We start from the raw sequence: 15761 nt of genomic DNA on the forward strand, positions 1-15761 counted from the left end.
GTCACTACGGAGGCGCTGGGCTACTGGGACAGCCCGGGAAGCGGTCTACCGAGGCCGAGGATGCCCCGAGGACTCAGACGACGCCCGGTCAGTCGAGTGAAGCCCAAGAAGACCAACGCCGAGATGCCGTTGCTTCCGGAGGCACTCCGTCCGCAAATCCGCAGACGCTGACCGCCGCACAGAGCCTTCTTTGCCGATGGTCTGCACGCGCGAGACTTGTTTCCAACGGTCGTTCCAACGGTCGAGAGATTTAAACTCTGATCGACCCACGGGAGCCAGGACCCCTGCCGGTGCCAGCGACAATACCAGAAGCGCACCACAAACGGGCGGACAAGTAAGTAACGAACCATCCTTAGATGGTTCTTCGTCCAAAAACTGGTTCGTACGCCTCCTCGCTGCGCTCCAGAAGTCTCTTTCGTTGGCGGGAATCCGGCCCGCCACAGCGCATAGCAGCGCACCGGAGGAGATGCACCCCGTGGGGACCGCGCGTCCAATTACGTGACGCTCCGAACCCGGTTCGCTCCAAAACGGTCCGGCTCGGCTGGACTATATGGCCAATTCGGGAACTCCGGGAGCCCGAAACGGGCGACGTGCCCAAAACTGGCACTCTCGCGAAAGGGCGGATTGGCGCGTCGGAAGAAAGGCGCTCGGTCGATGCCGACGCCGAGGGACGCCTTTCACCTCCGAGGGTCCCACCGCCGACCACTGGCTGGCCTTCGCGACTCGGTGGCCCATCCTGGAGGGTGGATTCAATTACACGGACCACGGGCCACGGTCAAAGCCCCTAATCATTGCCCGGCGACGACGACGACGACGACGGTGCCGATAAGTCGCGGACCGCACGCAAAACGTTATTTAGCCACTGCGCTGCATGATTATCACCTGCACGCGTCGCCAGTCCGATCGGAACATGGCTAATTGCTTCATTTTACTACCATTTGGTCGGGCTAGCCGCGCCGTGCAAACCACCACCACATCAAACGGGTTCGCGCGACATTATGCGCTGTGCGTTGCGGGCTGGCCGTAACGCAACGAAGTTCTCGGTGGCGACGGCGACCGTTACGGCCCATTCGGTCGGTTTTGGGCCCATTTTTCATCTCGACCACCACAGCACCGGTAATTGAGCGGCGGTCGTGTGGTCGGTTAAAGTTTGGCTGGCTCTCGCACAAAACCGCAAAGAAAACGGCCTCCCAAAAATGGGCCTCTCCTAGGCCACCGTGAGAAATGAGGCTTTTGGGTGTAAAGCCGAGTTTTTTCATAAGCAAAGCCGCCATAAGCTTAACTACCTAGAGACGATCTTGAAGATCTAGTAACCATTGTGAGAGACTCCAAGTTGGCTGTGCTTAACTCCAAACCGCATCATTGGCCTTTTTAATCTAACTTTTGGTAATTTCTACAAAAACCTCTTATTCTTGTTTTAGCATCCGAACCGTATTTTCAACCGACCACCAAGCTGGAACCGCTAGGAAGGTCGATAGAAAACACATCTGGCCGGTAGCGTATCGCACTCTCAAAACGGCACTCTCTCGTGTCTAGAGGCAATCTCCTTTGCCGGCCGTGTCCACCTTTCCCCACGCCGACGCTCAGGGACGCGGACGGACGATGGATTTGTTTTCCAAAACGCAACATAACGCGCGACACCGTCTCGCCGGGTCGCCGTGTGTGTTCGTGTTGCTCGAAAACCGGCTCGAGGAAGCCCGGCTCCCCATCGGAAACATCGGTTATCGTGTGTCCCCCCTGCGCCAAACAAGGCATGTTGCTGCTGCCGCCATGCGACGATGCTGGGGGTTTGGTGTTTGGCTTTGCAATTATTCACCAACCGACCGGAGGGGGCTGAATAATGCCGATTTGCTTGGTCGTCGGGTCGGGATATATCGATCTATGCTGCTGCTGCTGGTGTTATGTTTCCATGATGCTGCCGACGCGACGCGCGGTTCCCCGTGGGGCGTCCGCCGGCTCGAACCATCCATCACCGCGTCGCGCGTGTGGCGTCAATCATCACCGCATCGCTCCCCCCGTCTCGACGGGGCTATCTCTTACCTTGACTGGAGTAACATTTTGTAAACATTAGCGAAAACACCAACGTCGCCAGACAGACGGCAAGATTCCGGCGGCCGCCAACGCGCCGGAGACGTTGCCTACATCTGCTGCTGCTGCTGGTGCTGCTGCCGTCGATGATGTCGTTGATTTGGTGGCAGCTGTTCCGGATGCTGTCTGGCGGCGATGCACCGAACCGAACGCCGGTCGGTTGTCGCATGTCGCGATTGCCAACGCAAGTGGCGCACTTTTTAAACCGCATCAACGGCCACTTTACACTACTCTTCACACTATTGTGTTGCCAACCGGGCCGGAACAAGAAACACCGAATCACGGATCACAAGACCGCGGCACACGGCATAATATCACCTCAGAAACCGATCACAGAACAGGTTCTTCGTGACGGCGCTTAACTATTCAAACCTCCATTGCGGGACGACGGCGGGAATTGTTTCGCACAAACTTCTGGTCGCACCCTTTCTGCTTTCACGGAACTCGTCGTTTGTTGTTTTGCGTGAATAACATTGCTTCGCGGGGCCAACATAAACAACGCACGACGCTTCCTGTACACGCCACACGCACGCACGCGGCGCGCAGATCGAATTAAACGCAACACTCACACACGCCAACCGCCTTTCGGGCCATGCTTTGTGTTTCACTTATTTCACCGGACACCATCCGTGCAAACAAAAAAGGGTTTCACAGGCCGCCCGCCGATTGCCGATGATGTCCTTTCTTTACAAGCTTAGCGTCGTTTTACTTTTACTAAACATTGTGTTGTTATTATCTTTTTTATCGAGATTTTGAGCTTGAAGTTTTCCTAAACACGAAACGTCAAAATGAATGAATGTTGTTTTTATGAAACCGACCAATTTTTGAACCTAACTGTGACATTGCGAACCTGAACCTGACATCCGAGTCAACCCGAAGACGAAACGTAAAGAGCGGAGATCGGGGCGAGAGAGAGAAACAGCAGCGTCTACAATTGAGTGTTGAGGACTCCAAAAGGCCGGACTCGAAGCACTGTGAACTTGTTATTATCTTTATTGATCTTAAAATTCACTGTGTACTGTGGAATGGCGAAAGACTCTGAAAAATTAGCGATTGTTCACCGACTTTTTGGTGAAAATAAGTAAAATTCGACGGGAAACCTGAACACACAACAACACAACAACACACACACACACTGAACAACCATGCATAAACAAACTCTCTGTAATTCTCCGGCCTCTGAATTCTGGAAGAATGCCAAGAAAGTTACTGGCACTGGAAAGTTTGTCAAGCTAGTAAGAAACAGCTTGCACATGAAACGATAATTTAAAAATACATAAAAGCCTAATATATAGTTTTAACATAGGAAAACACCGACCAAACGTACGGAACTGGTTCTTCTTCGAGAGCAGCGCTGAGGTTGTAAGTCGAAACGTTTGGGTTGTAAATTGATCCGTTTGTTTGTTCAATCAGGCAGGGTTGCATCAAAAGCCTGAGTTGCCAAATGGTTTTTGTATAACTGCTCAAAATCCAAACAATCTGCGGTGTACATAAAGCACCCTTTTAACAATTGTGACAAAGCTGTTGGTCCGTGCTCCGTGTCGATATAAATATTTTACCATTGGTTTGTAACCTTATCGAATAATTCATATTGTTTCACAACTAGTTCAAATTGTTGCTTTCAGCAAGGTTTCTACAACCCCACCGAAAATGCTATGCTGTCAAACGTGCACATGGCTGCCAACTGCGGTTGGGCTGTCAAATGCCATGTTTCTTTCTTTTCGATTTAGTGCGTTCGCGAAGACGTGTGGCGAGTTTGGATTCTCCATTCAAATAAAGGTGTTTATCGGGCTAATTTTACTACAAAATGTTCCCAAAACGGTGGCAGCAAACATGATTCCCCCGCACCTACCCAAGGGCTCTTAATGTGGTTCACAATTCGCTGGTGAATCCTCAAACGGATCGCCGTTTCGTGGGGATCACGTAGTGAGGTTATGCCGTTCCGGGGCTGGCGTGTTGTGTTCCGATTCCGTCAGCCACCGGATTGTGAACCACTGTGTCGGATCTTTATCAAACTGTGACTAATGCAACGTTTTTCCCTTTCAGACCAATCCACAAGATGTCGACTGCTACCATTCGTACGCGTCGTTTCATGACCAATCGGCTACTGTGCCGAAAGCAGATGATCTGTGACGTGCTGCACCCCGGTCTGGCGTCGGTTCCTAAGAAGGAGATCCGTGAGAAGCTGGCCGGCATGTACAAAACGACGTCCGACGTCGTGTTCGTGTTCGGTTTCCGCACCAACTTTGGCGGTGGCAAGTCGACCGGTTTCGCCCTGATCTACGATACCCTCGACTACGCCAAGAAGTTCGAACCGAAGCACCGTCTCGGCCGCCACGGTCTGTACGAGAAGAAGAAGATGACCCGCAAGCAGCGCAAGGAACGCAAGAACCGTATGAAGAAGGTGCGAGGCACCAAGAAGGCGAAGGTTGGCCAGGCCGTGAAGAAGTAAGCTTCTCAGGGGCCCGCCGGTTGCCATTGTTCGTGGTTCCCGTTTTAAGTTTATGTGTTTTCTCTCGTGCTGAGGAAAGGAAATATAAGCAACATCGATACAATGTAAGGAGAAACCATAGCAGGAAGTGTTGTGTTTTAGTTGACCACCAGCCGTTGGTGCAGTGAATGTTTTGTTTATTGTCACTATTGTGGTCTGCTTTTGGGGCCTTTCTTCTTGGTCACTTTCTTCCCGGGCGCTGGTGCCTGTTTTCGTTGCACAACCAACTCGTTCAGCTTGTCGGAAGCGATGAACTTCTGCTTCTTGAATTTCCTGTCGGTTACGGCCGCCTGGAACCGTTTATCATTCGCTACCAGTGCCGAGTTCTTCAATTCTTCCTCCCGCCGGCGACGCTCCGCATTCTCTTGCTTCAACCGTTCTCGGCGCGCCTCCGCTCTAGTTTCCTTTTCTTCGCACCATTTCGCCTCCATCTCGTCCGGATCGAGTCCTTGCTGCGTCCAGCGCATTCGCCGATAGTTCTGCTGCCGGTCGTCGAAATCCTTGTTGTCCAGGTTCATCTCGGCCTCACGACGAGCCACACTCACCTGCATGAATATCCGCTCGACCAATCGTTCTGAAAATGGGGTACATGAATCGCTTGAAAGAAATTGGCCACTGACAGACGCTCCTTACGATCTATCGGATGCTCCGTTAGCTTCGTGTTGATGAGGGCTTCAATTTCACCGAGAAACTCCAAATCGCGTGGAAATCGAAAGATGGACACCGCGAGTCCCGAACGGCCAGCGCGAGCCGTGCGACCCACGCGGTGAATGTACTCGTTCGGCACTTTAGGCAATCGGTGATTAAGCACCAACTGGACGTGGGGAATATCTAGGCCCCGGCTGGCCACATCGGTCGCAATCAGTATGCGGACGTGCTTCGATTTGAACTGAGTCAGCGCGGCCACACGTTCTTTTTGGCGTAAAAATCCATGCAGACACACGTTGTCGTAGCCGATCGATTTCAGGGTCATCGAAAGCACCTGGCAGTCCTTTTTCGAATTGGTAAAGATCATAACGCTCGCTTCTTCGTTGTCTTCCTTAAACTTGCGCAGCGCCTCGGTCAGCACCATATCCCGGTCGTAGTCGGCACACAGGATGTACCGCTGATCGAGCGTCTCCACCGTGGCGATGGCCGATTGTTCGGACCACTCGAACGCTTCGTCGGCAATCGGAAAAACGGAGGAAGTTTTCAGAAACTTCTTCATCGTTGCCGAAAAGAACAGGTTCTGCCGATGGCGCGGTAGGTACTGATCTATCACACGAAGATCGTCATCGAAGCTGCCACTCAGCACACGATCCGCTTCGTCCACCACCAGGAACTGTAGCGCGGCGAACGAGTACGTATTGCAACCGGTCAGATGGTCGGCCAGACGGCCTGGCATCGCTACGATAATATGTGGCCGGCTCTGTAGTTTTTGACTCTCGACCAGCTGGTCCGTTCCACCCGTGATAACGCAAACGCGCGCATTCATTGGTTGACCGGCCACAATAAACTGTTCGCCGATTTGATGGGCCAGTTCGTGTGTCGGTGTTAGCACCAGCGCAAAGTTTGCCGTTGGTTCTTCGCTCAGCTTTTGCAAGATCGGCAGGGCAAAGGCGAACGTTTTACCCGAACCCGTCTTTGCCGCACCGATACAGTCCTGACCCTGCAGGATACGGGGTATGCATTCCACCTGAATCGGAGTAGGCCGTCGTAGTCCTAGCGAAAGGGAGCACAGTTTAAGGGTGACCACTCTGGTGAGCCCTGATTACCCTGATAGATACCCAATTTTTCCGCCTGTCTCGTTATCCAGTAAGTGAGCCCAAGGTCGGCAAACTTCTTATCCGTTCGCAAACTCATTTTTTTAACAAATCCTCACCGTTTTTTGAACATGGCACGAGCGCGTGTTGATCATAAACACCACACTTGACAGGTTGCCAGGGTTCAACCGAGGAGGTTCGATCAGGGTTGAGCTGAGTTGAGGCTGTCTGATTTTACCATGTTTTCTGCTACTTTCCCTTCTGCGAAGCACCTGCAGACAAGTTTTACAGTCTTTTCATGTATTTTCCTAATTTTTTAACAGCATTTGAGTACTTGATCAGCTCTGATAAGCCGATGGAGAAACGTAAATAAACATGCGTCATTCGCGCGCAATGACGCATCAGCTGTTCTGGACGTTGCCCGCGACAAAGGTAAACAACCCGACGACAGAAGAAAGAAAGTGGAAAATCAGTTTTTCCGACACTTTTCCCACAGTAGTAGTAGTAGTAGTCTGTGTGTGGTAGTGGTGGTTAGCCTTCGCAGCAGCAGCCGCAGCAATTGGATGGCGAACCGATAGTGTAGGCGTTTTCGGGAGTGAAAAGGTCCTCTTTTCCGCTTCCCCATTTACACGGGTACGAGCCCGCACGTCGGGCTTCACTTCGTTACTTTCCGTTCTCGGGAATGGAGCAATTTTCGCACGGGTCGTAGTGAACGTATTCTGTATCCATAGTCTCCGCCTTCGAAGCATTCCGAGTTTTCGGTGGAGAAAGTGTGTCCGAAAAAAACAGGAACGGGAGAAGCACAGTACATTCCTTAGCAACGCAGGGTTTGCGTGCGACAAGAGGATCACGGGAATCTAGCAACCCGGACCTGCTTGATGCGCTCATCGATTCGTTCGCTCTTGTGGCATCCTTCTGGCGGCGGCACGATGCTGGAGTTCAGCTTCACACTCATCGTCTCGGTGCTGCTCGGTCTCGGGTTGATATGGCTGGCCGGCCGCTACTTTCTTCGCGAAGATGTCGTCTACATTCCGGACAACTGCCGGCGGCATGCCTGGAAGTCGATGAAGCTTCTGTCGCGGGCCTGCGTTTGCTCCGTGTGTGACACTTCGATGGCCTCGAATGGTCATTTCTGCGAGAGCTGCGGTGTCTGTTCGGATAACGGGTGTGTCCGGAAAGCGGATGAACGGTTTCTCTGTAAGCAACTGCGAATCCGCTCCCGGGCGGACGATGGCTCGCAGAGTAGGCACCTGTGGGTGAAGGGTAATCTGCCGCTCGGATCCGAGTGTACCGTTTGCTCGGAGGACATCGACCAAACGAGTGAACTGGGTCTGTACGGCCAGCGGTGTTGCTGGTGTCAGCGGGTGACGCACGACAAATGCTTCAGCGAACTCTCGACGACCCGGTGCGACTTTGGACGGTTCAAAGAGCTGATTTTCCCACCCAAATGCATTCAAGCTTCGCGCAGTAAGGTTGCCCCGAAGGTGCACCTGACCGGGATCGTTCCGCCGGAGTGGAAGGACAGCTGGCGACCGTTGATCGTTGTCGGTACGAAACAGGTTACAGGGTAGAATATATCGTCCCGCAATCCTACCAGGACTCTTTGTTCTTCCATTGCAGCAAACTCAAAATCGGGCAGTAGCGGTGCGGATCAGGTCGTAGCTCTTATGCGTGGAATCTTGCACCCGCTGCAAGTGTTTGAGCTTGGCCAGCATGGTCCACACGAAGCGCTCCAGTGGGCCATCCACGCGGCTCCGACGCGTTGCCGTGTTTTGGTTGCCGGTGGCGATGGTACCGTCGGTTGGGTGCTCAACACGATCCTGCAAATGAAGGTAGAACCACATCCGGAGGTGGCCATCCTTCCGCTCGGCACCGGCAACGATCTTTCGCGCGTTCTTGGCTGGGGTGCCGAGGGACCGGACGAGTTCGATCCGTACGAAATTTTGACACGCATTGCGGAGGCCGAAACGGTACAGCTGGACCGTTGGTTGGCCGAAATCACTACCCACTCGACACTGGCACGGTTCCATGTGCCTCGGTTCAACCAGCCGCGCCACTTCTACGTCTACAACTATCTCAGCGTCGGTGTTGACGCTCTGGTGACTCTCAAGTTCCACAAAGCCCGCGAAAGCTCGTTCTACGTGTTCAGCAGTCGGTTCGTTAATAAGGTATGTTGTGTCTCAACGTTCCGACGAAAAGGCGCGAGACTTATCTCTGATTTCATTCCCCGTAGTTTATTTACCTCTTCTTCGGAACGCATCAAGTGGTCCACCAGGACTGTGTGGAGCTGGAAAAGAGCCTCGAGCTCTATCTGGACGATGTACGGATCGATCTGCCGCAGCTACAGTCGGTGGTGGTACTAAACATTGACTCCTGGGGTGCTGGCGTTAAGCTCTGGGGTAAACGGTGATGACTGCGCAAAATCGAGTAACTCTTTTTAAACGAGAAATTGTCCTTCTCCCTTTTTAGAAATGAGCAGAAACTCGCCGACACACAGCATCATGAAGGAAATGCACAGCATTTCCGATGGCATCCTCGAGGTGTTTGGTGTCGTGTCTTCGTTTCACATCGCCCAGCTTCAGGTGGGGCTGAGCAAACCGGTTCGATTGGGTCAAGCGAAGCGAGTGAAGGTACGTGGCAACGGTCCGGTCCCATAATTGTTCTCGCGCCTCTGATTGTATTGCCTGTCTCATCCCCAGATTGTGCTCAAACGAACGCTTCCGATGCAAGCTGATGGTGAGCCGTGGATGCAATCGGCCTGTGATATCAACATTCAGCACTACGGTCAGGCGACGATGCTGAAGAACGTGAAAAAGTGATCGATTCGCGGCACAGTTTGTGCCTCTTCGCGTGTGGCGCCAACGCCAGTAACGTGTCCCAGTAATAGAGCCAAAGCGATTTAATCTTCCTACAACATAACGGCGTGGGTTTTGAGTGTAAGTTAGTTTTTTTTTCTTTTACGTTGTCGATGTTCGAACTAGGAATTGAAGAATCGGTCGTTTCTCGGTCGAATGCTCATTTTAAAATTGTAATGCTCGGGAAATCGGTTGGAAGGTGTGGATCGCAAACATTGGGCCGGTTGGCCCTTTTAGCTCACCGATAGGCTAAGCGTTAGTACCGTCGTCGGTCCTATATTTCAAATTCTAAATGTAATTTGTAACTGTTGTAACCCTTTGATCTTTCTTCCAACAATCCTCTCCCTGGGGATCTGTTCCTATAATATGCATTTTTCTTCCTGAATAGCGCGATGGCAAGCAATACTCTGTCGCTTAACTTGATCTCACTGTAAGGGACTAACACAAGCAATCTTTCGCACTTTCTAATGACATGTTTTACCATATTTACAATACGTGTAATAGCTAGTAAGGTTCAATTAAATTGCCAGAAGACGGAAATGATCTGTCGGATCAGCACCATCAGGCCTTTTACTGGCCTGGTTGATTAAACCGGTTCAACGTTGACATGGACTTTGCGCACCTCTGACGCGACGTAAGATCGAAGTAGCATTTGCTGATCGCAAAGATTGCAGGCGAACATATTTACAAACATACAGCAACGTGCACGACACACACGGTCAACTAGATCGAACCACTCACGAATGCGATGCAAGTCGAGCGCATCATTACATTGCCAACCGCGAATGGCTTTACTTACAAAAACCCAACCACGAAAGATTATGTAAAATTTATTTAACATTCTACTTAGACAGTAATGTACACGGGGAGGGGACGTGTGGATTGATAAATAAATGCACCGTGCAGCAAGCGCATCGTAACAGCAGCAGCGGCCGCAGCAATGCGCACACCGTAATAAATTATACAAAATATATGGAAACCTTTTCTTGGAGCTACAGCTTTTCCCGGTGCTCGGCTGTGTCGGGGAAAGGGGTCCGAACCTCGGAGCTTGTCATACAAGCCTCCGCTCTCAGTCGTCCATATCGATGGTCAGCAGGGAATCTTCCGGGTACACCTCGAGCAGCGCACGGGCACCATCGTTGAAATTGTAAGCAATACTGCCATCTATCACCAAACCTGGGGAGCGAGTTGAGAAATTGAAGTACCGCGTGTCAACCGGCAGACCGTGTGCTTCCGGCACTCACTTGCATCGATGCAGCGGGACTTGACGAACATTTGCTTGGCAAATCCTCGCGATTCCAGCCCCTTCGGGTTGGGCCAAACACCAACGCAGATCTGCTCCCGGATCGAGTAGCACAGTCGCGGATCGTGCGGTGGAAAGACCAGATTGTCGTTGTACTCCTCCGACACGGTGCTGGCATCGATGGCGTCCAGCGCACCCGGCGCGGTTCGCTTTCGCACAATGTCCAGCAGATCTTGCACATTGTTCTGCGACAGCCGGTTCATGCTCATTAGCCACGACGTTGACCCGGTTCCGGTGCTAACGCACAGGCCGGAGCTTTTCGTTTTTGTCACCGTCTCCGAGTTGTCAATGCACAGCTGGAGATGGGAGACACGGGCCGAAACCATTTCCCCAATGAAAACCTGAAACAAATAGAGCAGAAAGCCCACCCAGTTCAGTACCCTGGCCATTGGTACGGTATCTCTCACCTCGGTATACCTCGTTCAGCGCAAGATATGGCAAGATTCGGCTCGCTCCGTTCTCGGCCGGTGGCATCTCGTCGTTGTTCTCGATTGGTTGCGAGTGGTACTCGTGCAGGTCCATCGGTGACGGTCGTTCGTTGGCGGCCGGTCCTATGAGCGTCGTGCGTATACGCGAACGCTGTATCCAGCGAAACCCGTCCGCAATTATCCTGCGCACCGCTTCGTCTATCTCGGTTGAGAACTGCTTCGGTAGCATCAGGCGGCCCTCTGATCGACGCGGATCAGAATTGAACCCAACGACGGGCGTCTTCTTGCCGTTCGCCAGAAAGAAAGGGCTTGCGCGACCGGCCGCCAGTAGAAACGTTCCATCGCCACCGATCGGAACGATCAGATCCGCCCACCGGAGCACTTCCCTGCCGATCGTGAGGCGATTCACCACTTTCACCTCGATGCCCTGGTGCCGAAACGAACGGACCACTTTTTCTTCGACGTCCTTGTGCAGGTGATGATAGTACTTGAGGGCCTCATAGTCCGTGCCGCGATCGCGAATCTTTTGCTCCAACCGCACGTCGCTGAGCCGGTCCGGGTCGCGTATTTTTTCAAACTCCAGACGCGTCAGCTTCGTCACAATCACCACTCGCCGCAGCTTCTCCGCGGGATCGGTGGTGCCGAAATGGCGAGTTTTGCCGAGCTTCAGCTGGGAAACTTGTCTGAATCCTGTGAAGCAGCGAACAAACAAGACAACAACAGGTTAGCTACGACTCCAACGCAAACACGTGGTGCACTATCGCCGGAAGGGGCTCGGTCCGAAAACGTTTTGCGCTCCGGTATCTTATCTGCTAGGGGTTTTTGGGATTTTTATTGCACGAAACACCAACACACAATGGCACTACCATTGCTGGCGCAGTATATTTTTACATCGGGGAAGTAAACAGCGCCGTGTGCCATCGTAGTGACCAAGCAATCTGTTAAGCTCATCACTTCCGTGCCGCTCCGGGAAGATGCCGCAGCGATAAGCGGATGGTCAACAGAAGCAAACAGTATTTAAAAATACGCCACACCGCCACTGGGTGCTGCTGCGTCAAAGCGTGACGCATTTTGGAGATCGCTACGCGCATTCCCGCTGTCGTCATGCGGTGGAACAAAACAAATTGCTTGAATGGAAAAGAATGTCTTGGCGAATCGTGGGGGGTGGTCAACCTCCGTCGTCAACCGAGCACGCAGCATCGTGCGTTCATTCGCAAATGTGAGGCGTTTATCGATGATAACGGTTTAGCTGATAAGATTGTAAGCCGTTGGTGGTGACGTTGCAACACCGATGATGCTTTTTAAGAACGCGCGTTGCTGGCCAACGGTTGATAAAATGTCGTCAAGGGTTCCCTCGATGTGAATGGTGGTAATCAATTACGGCGCATAAGGCGATCAAAGCAACCAGGATAATTGCACAGTAATCTTGATGCAATCTTGGTAGTTTTACGGTTTGGTGGGCTCCCCGACTCGACCTGTGCCTCGTTGCATAAACAACAACCGGTTCTTCAAAGCACAAGAAGATCAACAGACCAGTTATCACACCGCCAATCACGCTCACCTGACACATTCCGGAAAAGCTGTTTTAAATGTAACATTTGGTTGGCTCTCTTCGGGCACCGACTCCGGTCAATTTTGGCCTTTTTTTTATTCACTAAGCACTTCAGAACAGAACAAAGAACAAGCAGCACAATGCGATTTCCTAGAACTTTCCAGTGATTATTCGCCACAGAACCGATTCGATCACAGCGCGTTGGATTCGTATCACTTTCGCAAACCGTTTACGATCGAGTAGTTTACATTTCTGCTATGGTGAGGACGGAGATAAAATTAATAAAATTGGACCGCCCGGATACAGCACGCGCACGGGATCTTCACGCAACGCGGTGACCGTTTTCTTGCACGCGTCTTTCGCCACTGATAAGGATATTCGTCCAGACGACTTGTATGACTCTCGCTGCTCCTACGGCGCCCCGACGCGATAAGACTCGGCCGCGATCGCTGTTTCACTCACGCTCCGGATCGGGTTATCGGTTCTCGGAACCCCTCCCCGGTCCGGTCCAGTCCAGCCTGCCGCCCTGTTCCACAAGCCTAGCGATTGGAAAATTCCCAACCATAAGCCCAACTCTGTGAAGGGGTACTGTTTAAGGTTTTATGCAAATTATCGAAAAATGCTCTTTTGGCACACAGTACAAAGTAGTGAAATGTAGAACTCAGTTCGGGCAGGAAAGTCGGAGCAGAACCGAAAAAGGGTCCTTATCGTTTCCGCCGTTAGGAGGTAAATATTTATAGACCACAAAATACCGGCGTAAGGAGCGGCGACTGACATTTGCTAATCGACGCAACGGGGCGGTGGAGCACGTTCGTAGAGTCCGTGTTTGAACGTCAGAACCGTTTTGCCTTCTGTGGTTGAATCAGTATGAAAAGGATAGTTTTGGACAAGTTAAAAAATGAAATTTCCTTTGACTTTTCAATTATATGAATCAATTTTGAAATTGAAATGCAAATGTGTTATCGTTTGGGAACCTGCAAAGCATTTCACTTACAAGTAAACTTTATTATCGAATCAACGCACTCAAGCAATGGTTGTTAGGTTTTCGTTTGGTTCGATTCACTTAAATACACTTTTAAAAATAACGCCACCAGAAACGTTTGCATCTATTTCCGTTCTACAACCGAATGTGCCAGGCGGTCTAAGAGTGTACTACTGCTTATTGTAGGCTTTTGTGGGAAAGAAAAGAACGGCAAAAGACCCTGCGCTGGGCTGCGTGCATTTAAACAATGACCTCAGCACGCAACGGTGAATTGGAGGACGCGCGCTTCGAAGGATTAGTTTCTTAATTTATTACTGTTTGTTAATGAAATAACCTTGCCATTCTTCATTCGAACCGAAGGGTGAACCCGAGTTGGTTCCCCAGCAAAGTTTCAACACTGTGGAACCGGTCGAAGGGGGTTTCGGGAGGGTAGGGCAGCATGTTTCTGGTGACGGCGACAAGCGGGTGTATGCTTTTGAACTGCAATCGAAACGCCGAATTCGTTTACATCGTCAGCTCCATGATCGCGTTCACGATGTCGTTTTGATTGTTCTTCAGCGCCCGGATTGCCTTCGCGCGTTTGACGTTCGCCTGGCACATAACGAGCTCAATGTCCTTGTCGTCAATGCCGCTCTCGTCCACCTCCTCCTCGTCCTCCTCGGCGATCGGTGTAACCACATTCGTCGAGCCGGACGCTTCACCGGCGGCCGGCGTCGCTTCCGGTGCCTTGAACTTCTCCGCGGCAGCCACCTGAGCCTGCTGCGACAGATCCTCGATCTTGGCTTCGCCGAAGATGATGTAGGTGTCGCTGTGCGGGTTTTTGTACACGTCCGGGCTGTTTATCACGAACAGAATGTTCTTTGACTTCCGGATCGTCACCCGATTCACGCCCTGAACCGGCTTCAGCCCGAGCTTGGACATGATCTTTCGTGCCTTCTTCTCACCACGCGACTGTTTTGCCTTCGAGACGAGATCCGGAATACCACCGGCGGCCAGCTGAGCCGTAGCAGCACCTTCAAAAGATACATGCACACCACGCCGGAAGGACAACATTATTCAATTATGCCACACCCTGCTAGCACTACACTTCCACACGCTACTTACCGGCATCTTCCAGCTCCGGGATCGAGTCGTCGGTCTCTGTGTCACTGAGTGCATCCTCCAGCTTGGCCTCTGTGCTGGCGGAAGCGGTAGCCGAAGCGGCAGCCGCTGCGCTCTCCGTAATTTCAGTCAACTCTGGCATATTGAGCGTGTGGTGTGGTGAATAAGCGACTGCAAAATGAATCAAAAGGGCACACCATTAACTTTGTTCCGTTTCCCCATTCACAGGAAGGTTAGGGTCAGGGCGCAGAATAGAAACATCACTCTTGACGCAGAAAAAGGAACAACATGAGTGACAAGAACGCGAACGAACGAAGAAGACCGGTCAATGAAACCGCACTTTTGTTGCGGTTTTTCTTATCACACTACTCCGCGTTCCTATTGGAGCAATAACAAAACCACCGTGTTTCAGTGCGCAAAGACCGGCAGTGGTTCCAGTGCGTAATTGCGTTTCTTTTTTTTTATCAACATTGACATTTTATTTCCCGGTGATCGGTGGCGCTTGGTGGTCGATGGCGTTCTCTCCGGAAAATCGATAGCAACCGGTTGCTTTCCGGGGCGTGGACGAGCGGGATACTACTCCCGCCACCGACGCTCGGTCGGGGCGCAAAAACAATTGACATTTGCGGTCGAAACACATTACTTACACCGTTTTTATTACACTAGAACAAAACGCGGTACGAGCTAGCAGCACGCGATGCCGGAAACAGAGAATGGTCTGAGCGACTTTGATGCGCAGGGCGACTGACACTGTTGACGTTTAGGTTGTCAAAGCGAGCTGCAGCGGAGGAAGTCGCCGCCAAGCGCCATCTAGTGGTCGGTGACACCAATCGGTTTGTTTTGTTCAAACTGTCGACGTGGCAGTTACAGAAAACAATAAAAAGGGAAAACCATTGTGGAGTGATGATTCCGTATCTCTTTTCTTTACGGAATATTGTTGAACATAAACCTGCTTTGTTTGTTTTTTGCAGGAAGATATATAATAAGCCAATTGTCTATTGTTATGATATCGCAATAAATGGTCGGCGCGAGTCAACCTTCACAGAAAACCCATTTGCCGTTTATGATTGTGGTACTGGCTAAAGCAATTGCGCTTCGATTGGCCATATTTTAATTACGCTCATGCAGGCTCCCTCCGATACGGTTTAATAAAATCCTGATTGAAGCACTATAAAAAGTTGCTATCCGCAGGCCGAGCTGATCCATGAATGAAGCGTAC

At 51.5% G+C, this 15761-nt stretch overlaps 5 protein-coding genes across 5 annotated transcripts; 2 read left to right on the top strand and 3 right to left on the bottom strand.

Annotated features, from left to right (window-relative positions):
* Positions 1-3811: 3811 nt before the first annotated feature.
* Positions 3812-4660, top strand: LOC128277428 (40S ribosomal protein S24). Its single transcript, XM_053015882.1, has 2 exons — positions 3812-3867; positions 4135-4660. Exon 2 carries the CDS (start codon positions 4148-4150, stop codon positions 4538-4540), a length of 393 nt encoding a protein of 130 aa, XP_052871842.1. The 5' UTR covers positions 3812-3867; positions 4135-4147; the 3' UTR covers positions 4541-4660.
* A 41-nt stretch (positions 4661-4701) lies between these two features.
* LOC128278093 (probable ATP-dependent RNA helicase Dbp45A) lies at positions 4702-6487 on the bottom strand. The gene is made up of 3 exons (XM_053016749.1): positions 6346-6487; positions 5213-6280; positions 4702-5153 (listed from the first exon to the last, which is right to left on the bottom strand). The coding sequence occupies exons 1-3, from the start codon at positions 6419-6421 to the stop codon at positions 4726-4728; spliced, it is 1572 nt and encodes a 523-aa protein (XP_052872709.1). The 5' UTR covers positions 6422-6487; the 3' UTR covers positions 4702-4725.
* Positions 6488-6914: 427 nt separating this feature from the next.
* LOC128268905 (diacylglycerol kinase epsilon) lies at positions 6915-10141 on the top strand. Its single transcript, XM_053006201.1, has 5 exons — positions 6915-7869; positions 7942-8489; positions 8555-8720; positions 8791-8951; positions 9021-10141. Exons 1-5 carry the CDS (start codon positions 7200-7202, stop codon positions 9138-9140), a joined length of 1665 nt encoding a protein of 554 aa, XP_052862161.1. The 5' UTR covers positions 6915-7199; the 3' UTR covers positions 9141-10141.
* On the bottom strand, positions 9999-13167 carry LOC128268906 (NAD kinase 2, mitochondrial). The gene is made up of 4 exons (XM_053006203.1): positions 12469-13167; positions 10897-11597; positions 10421-10820; positions 9999-10352 (listed from the first exon to the last, which is right to left on the bottom strand). Exons 1-4 carry the CDS (start codon positions 12503-12505, stop codon positions 10246-10248), a joined length of 1245 nt encoding a protein of 414 aa, XP_052862163.1. The 5' UTR covers positions 12506-13167; the 3' UTR covers positions 9999-10245.
* Positions 13168-13418: 251 nt separating this feature from the next.
* On the bottom strand, positions 13419-15270 carry LOC128276213 (nascent polypeptide-associated complex subunit alpha). The gene is made up of 3 exons (XM_053014690.1): positions 15190-15270; positions 14546-14713; positions 13419-14454 (listed from the first exon to the last, which is right to left on the bottom strand). The coding sequence occupies exons 2-3, from the start codon at positions 14682-14684 to the stop codon at positions 13946-13948; spliced, it is 648 nt and encodes a 215-aa protein (XP_052870650.1). The 5' UTR covers positions 14685-14713; positions 15190-15270; the 3' UTR covers positions 13419-13945.
* Positions 15271-15761: the final 491 nt, after the last annotated feature.

Source organism: Anopheles cruzii, chromosome 2 (assembly GCF_943734635.1).
Source record: "Anopheles cruzii chromosome 2, idAnoCruzAS_RS32_06, whole genome shotgun sequence".
Taxonomy (NCBI): domain Eukaryota; kingdom Metazoa; phylum Arthropoda; class Insecta; order Diptera; family Culicidae; genus Anopheles; species Anopheles cruzii.

What these genes read in the sequence shown, in the direction of transcription:
- LOC128276213 (XM_053014690.1), bottom strand. Translation starts at nt 14,684, where the DNA reads ATGCCAGAGTTGACTGAAATTACGGAGAGCGCAGCGGCTGCCGCTTCG. An exon ending in CCCGGAGCTGGAAGATGCCG is followed by an intron (nt 14,455 to 14,545) that starts GTAAGTAGCGTG and finishes TATCTTTTGAAG; the next exon opens with GTGCTGCTACGGCTCAGCTG.
- LOC128277428 (XM_053015882.1), top strand. Translation starts at nt 4,148, where the DNA reads ATGTCGACTGCTACCATTCGTACGCGTCGTTTCATGACCAATCGGCTA.
- LOC128268905 (XM_053006201.1), top strand. Translation starts at nt 7,200, where the DNA reads ATGCGCTCATCGATTCGTTCGCTCTTGTGGCATCCTTCTGGCGGCGGC. An exon ending in GCAGTCGGTTCGTTAATAAG is followed by an intron (nt 8,490 to 8,554) that starts GTATGTTGTGTC and finishes CATTCCCCGTAG; the next exon opens with TTTATTTACCTCTTCTTCGG. An exon ending in GTCAAGCGAAGCGAGTGAAG is followed by an intron (nt 8,952 to 9,020) that starts GTACGTGGCAAC and finishes TCTCATCCCCAG; the next exon opens with ATTGTGCTCAAACGAACGCT.
- LOC128278093 (XM_053016749.1), bottom strand. Translation starts at nt 6,421, where the DNA reads ATGAGTTTGCGAACGGATAAGAAGTTTGCCGACCTTGGGCTCACTTAC. An exon ending in GAGACAGGCGGAAAAATTGG is followed by an intron (nt 6,281 to 6,345) that starts GTATCTATCAGG and finishes CCCTTTCGCTAG; the next exon opens with GACTACGACGGCCTACTCCG. An exon ending in AACGGAGCATCCGATAGATC is followed by an intron (nt 5,154 to 5,212) that starts GTAAGGAGCGTC and finishes CCCCATTTTCAG; the next exon opens with AACGATTGGTCGAGCGGATA.
- LOC128268906 (XM_053006203.1), bottom strand. Translation starts at nt 12,505, where the DNA reads ATGTTACATTTAAAACAGCTTTTCCGGAATGTGTCAG. An exon ending in GCTTTTCCGGAATGTGTCAG is followed by an intron (nt 11,598 to 12,468) that starts GTGAGCGTGATT and finishes GCTGCTTCACAG; the next exon opens with GATTCAGACAAGTTTCCCAG. An exon ending in GTCCCGCTGCATCGATGCAA is followed by an intron (nt 10,353 to 10,420) that starts GTGAGTGCCGGA and finishes CTCGCTCCCCAG; the next exon opens with GTTTGGTGATAGATGGCAGT.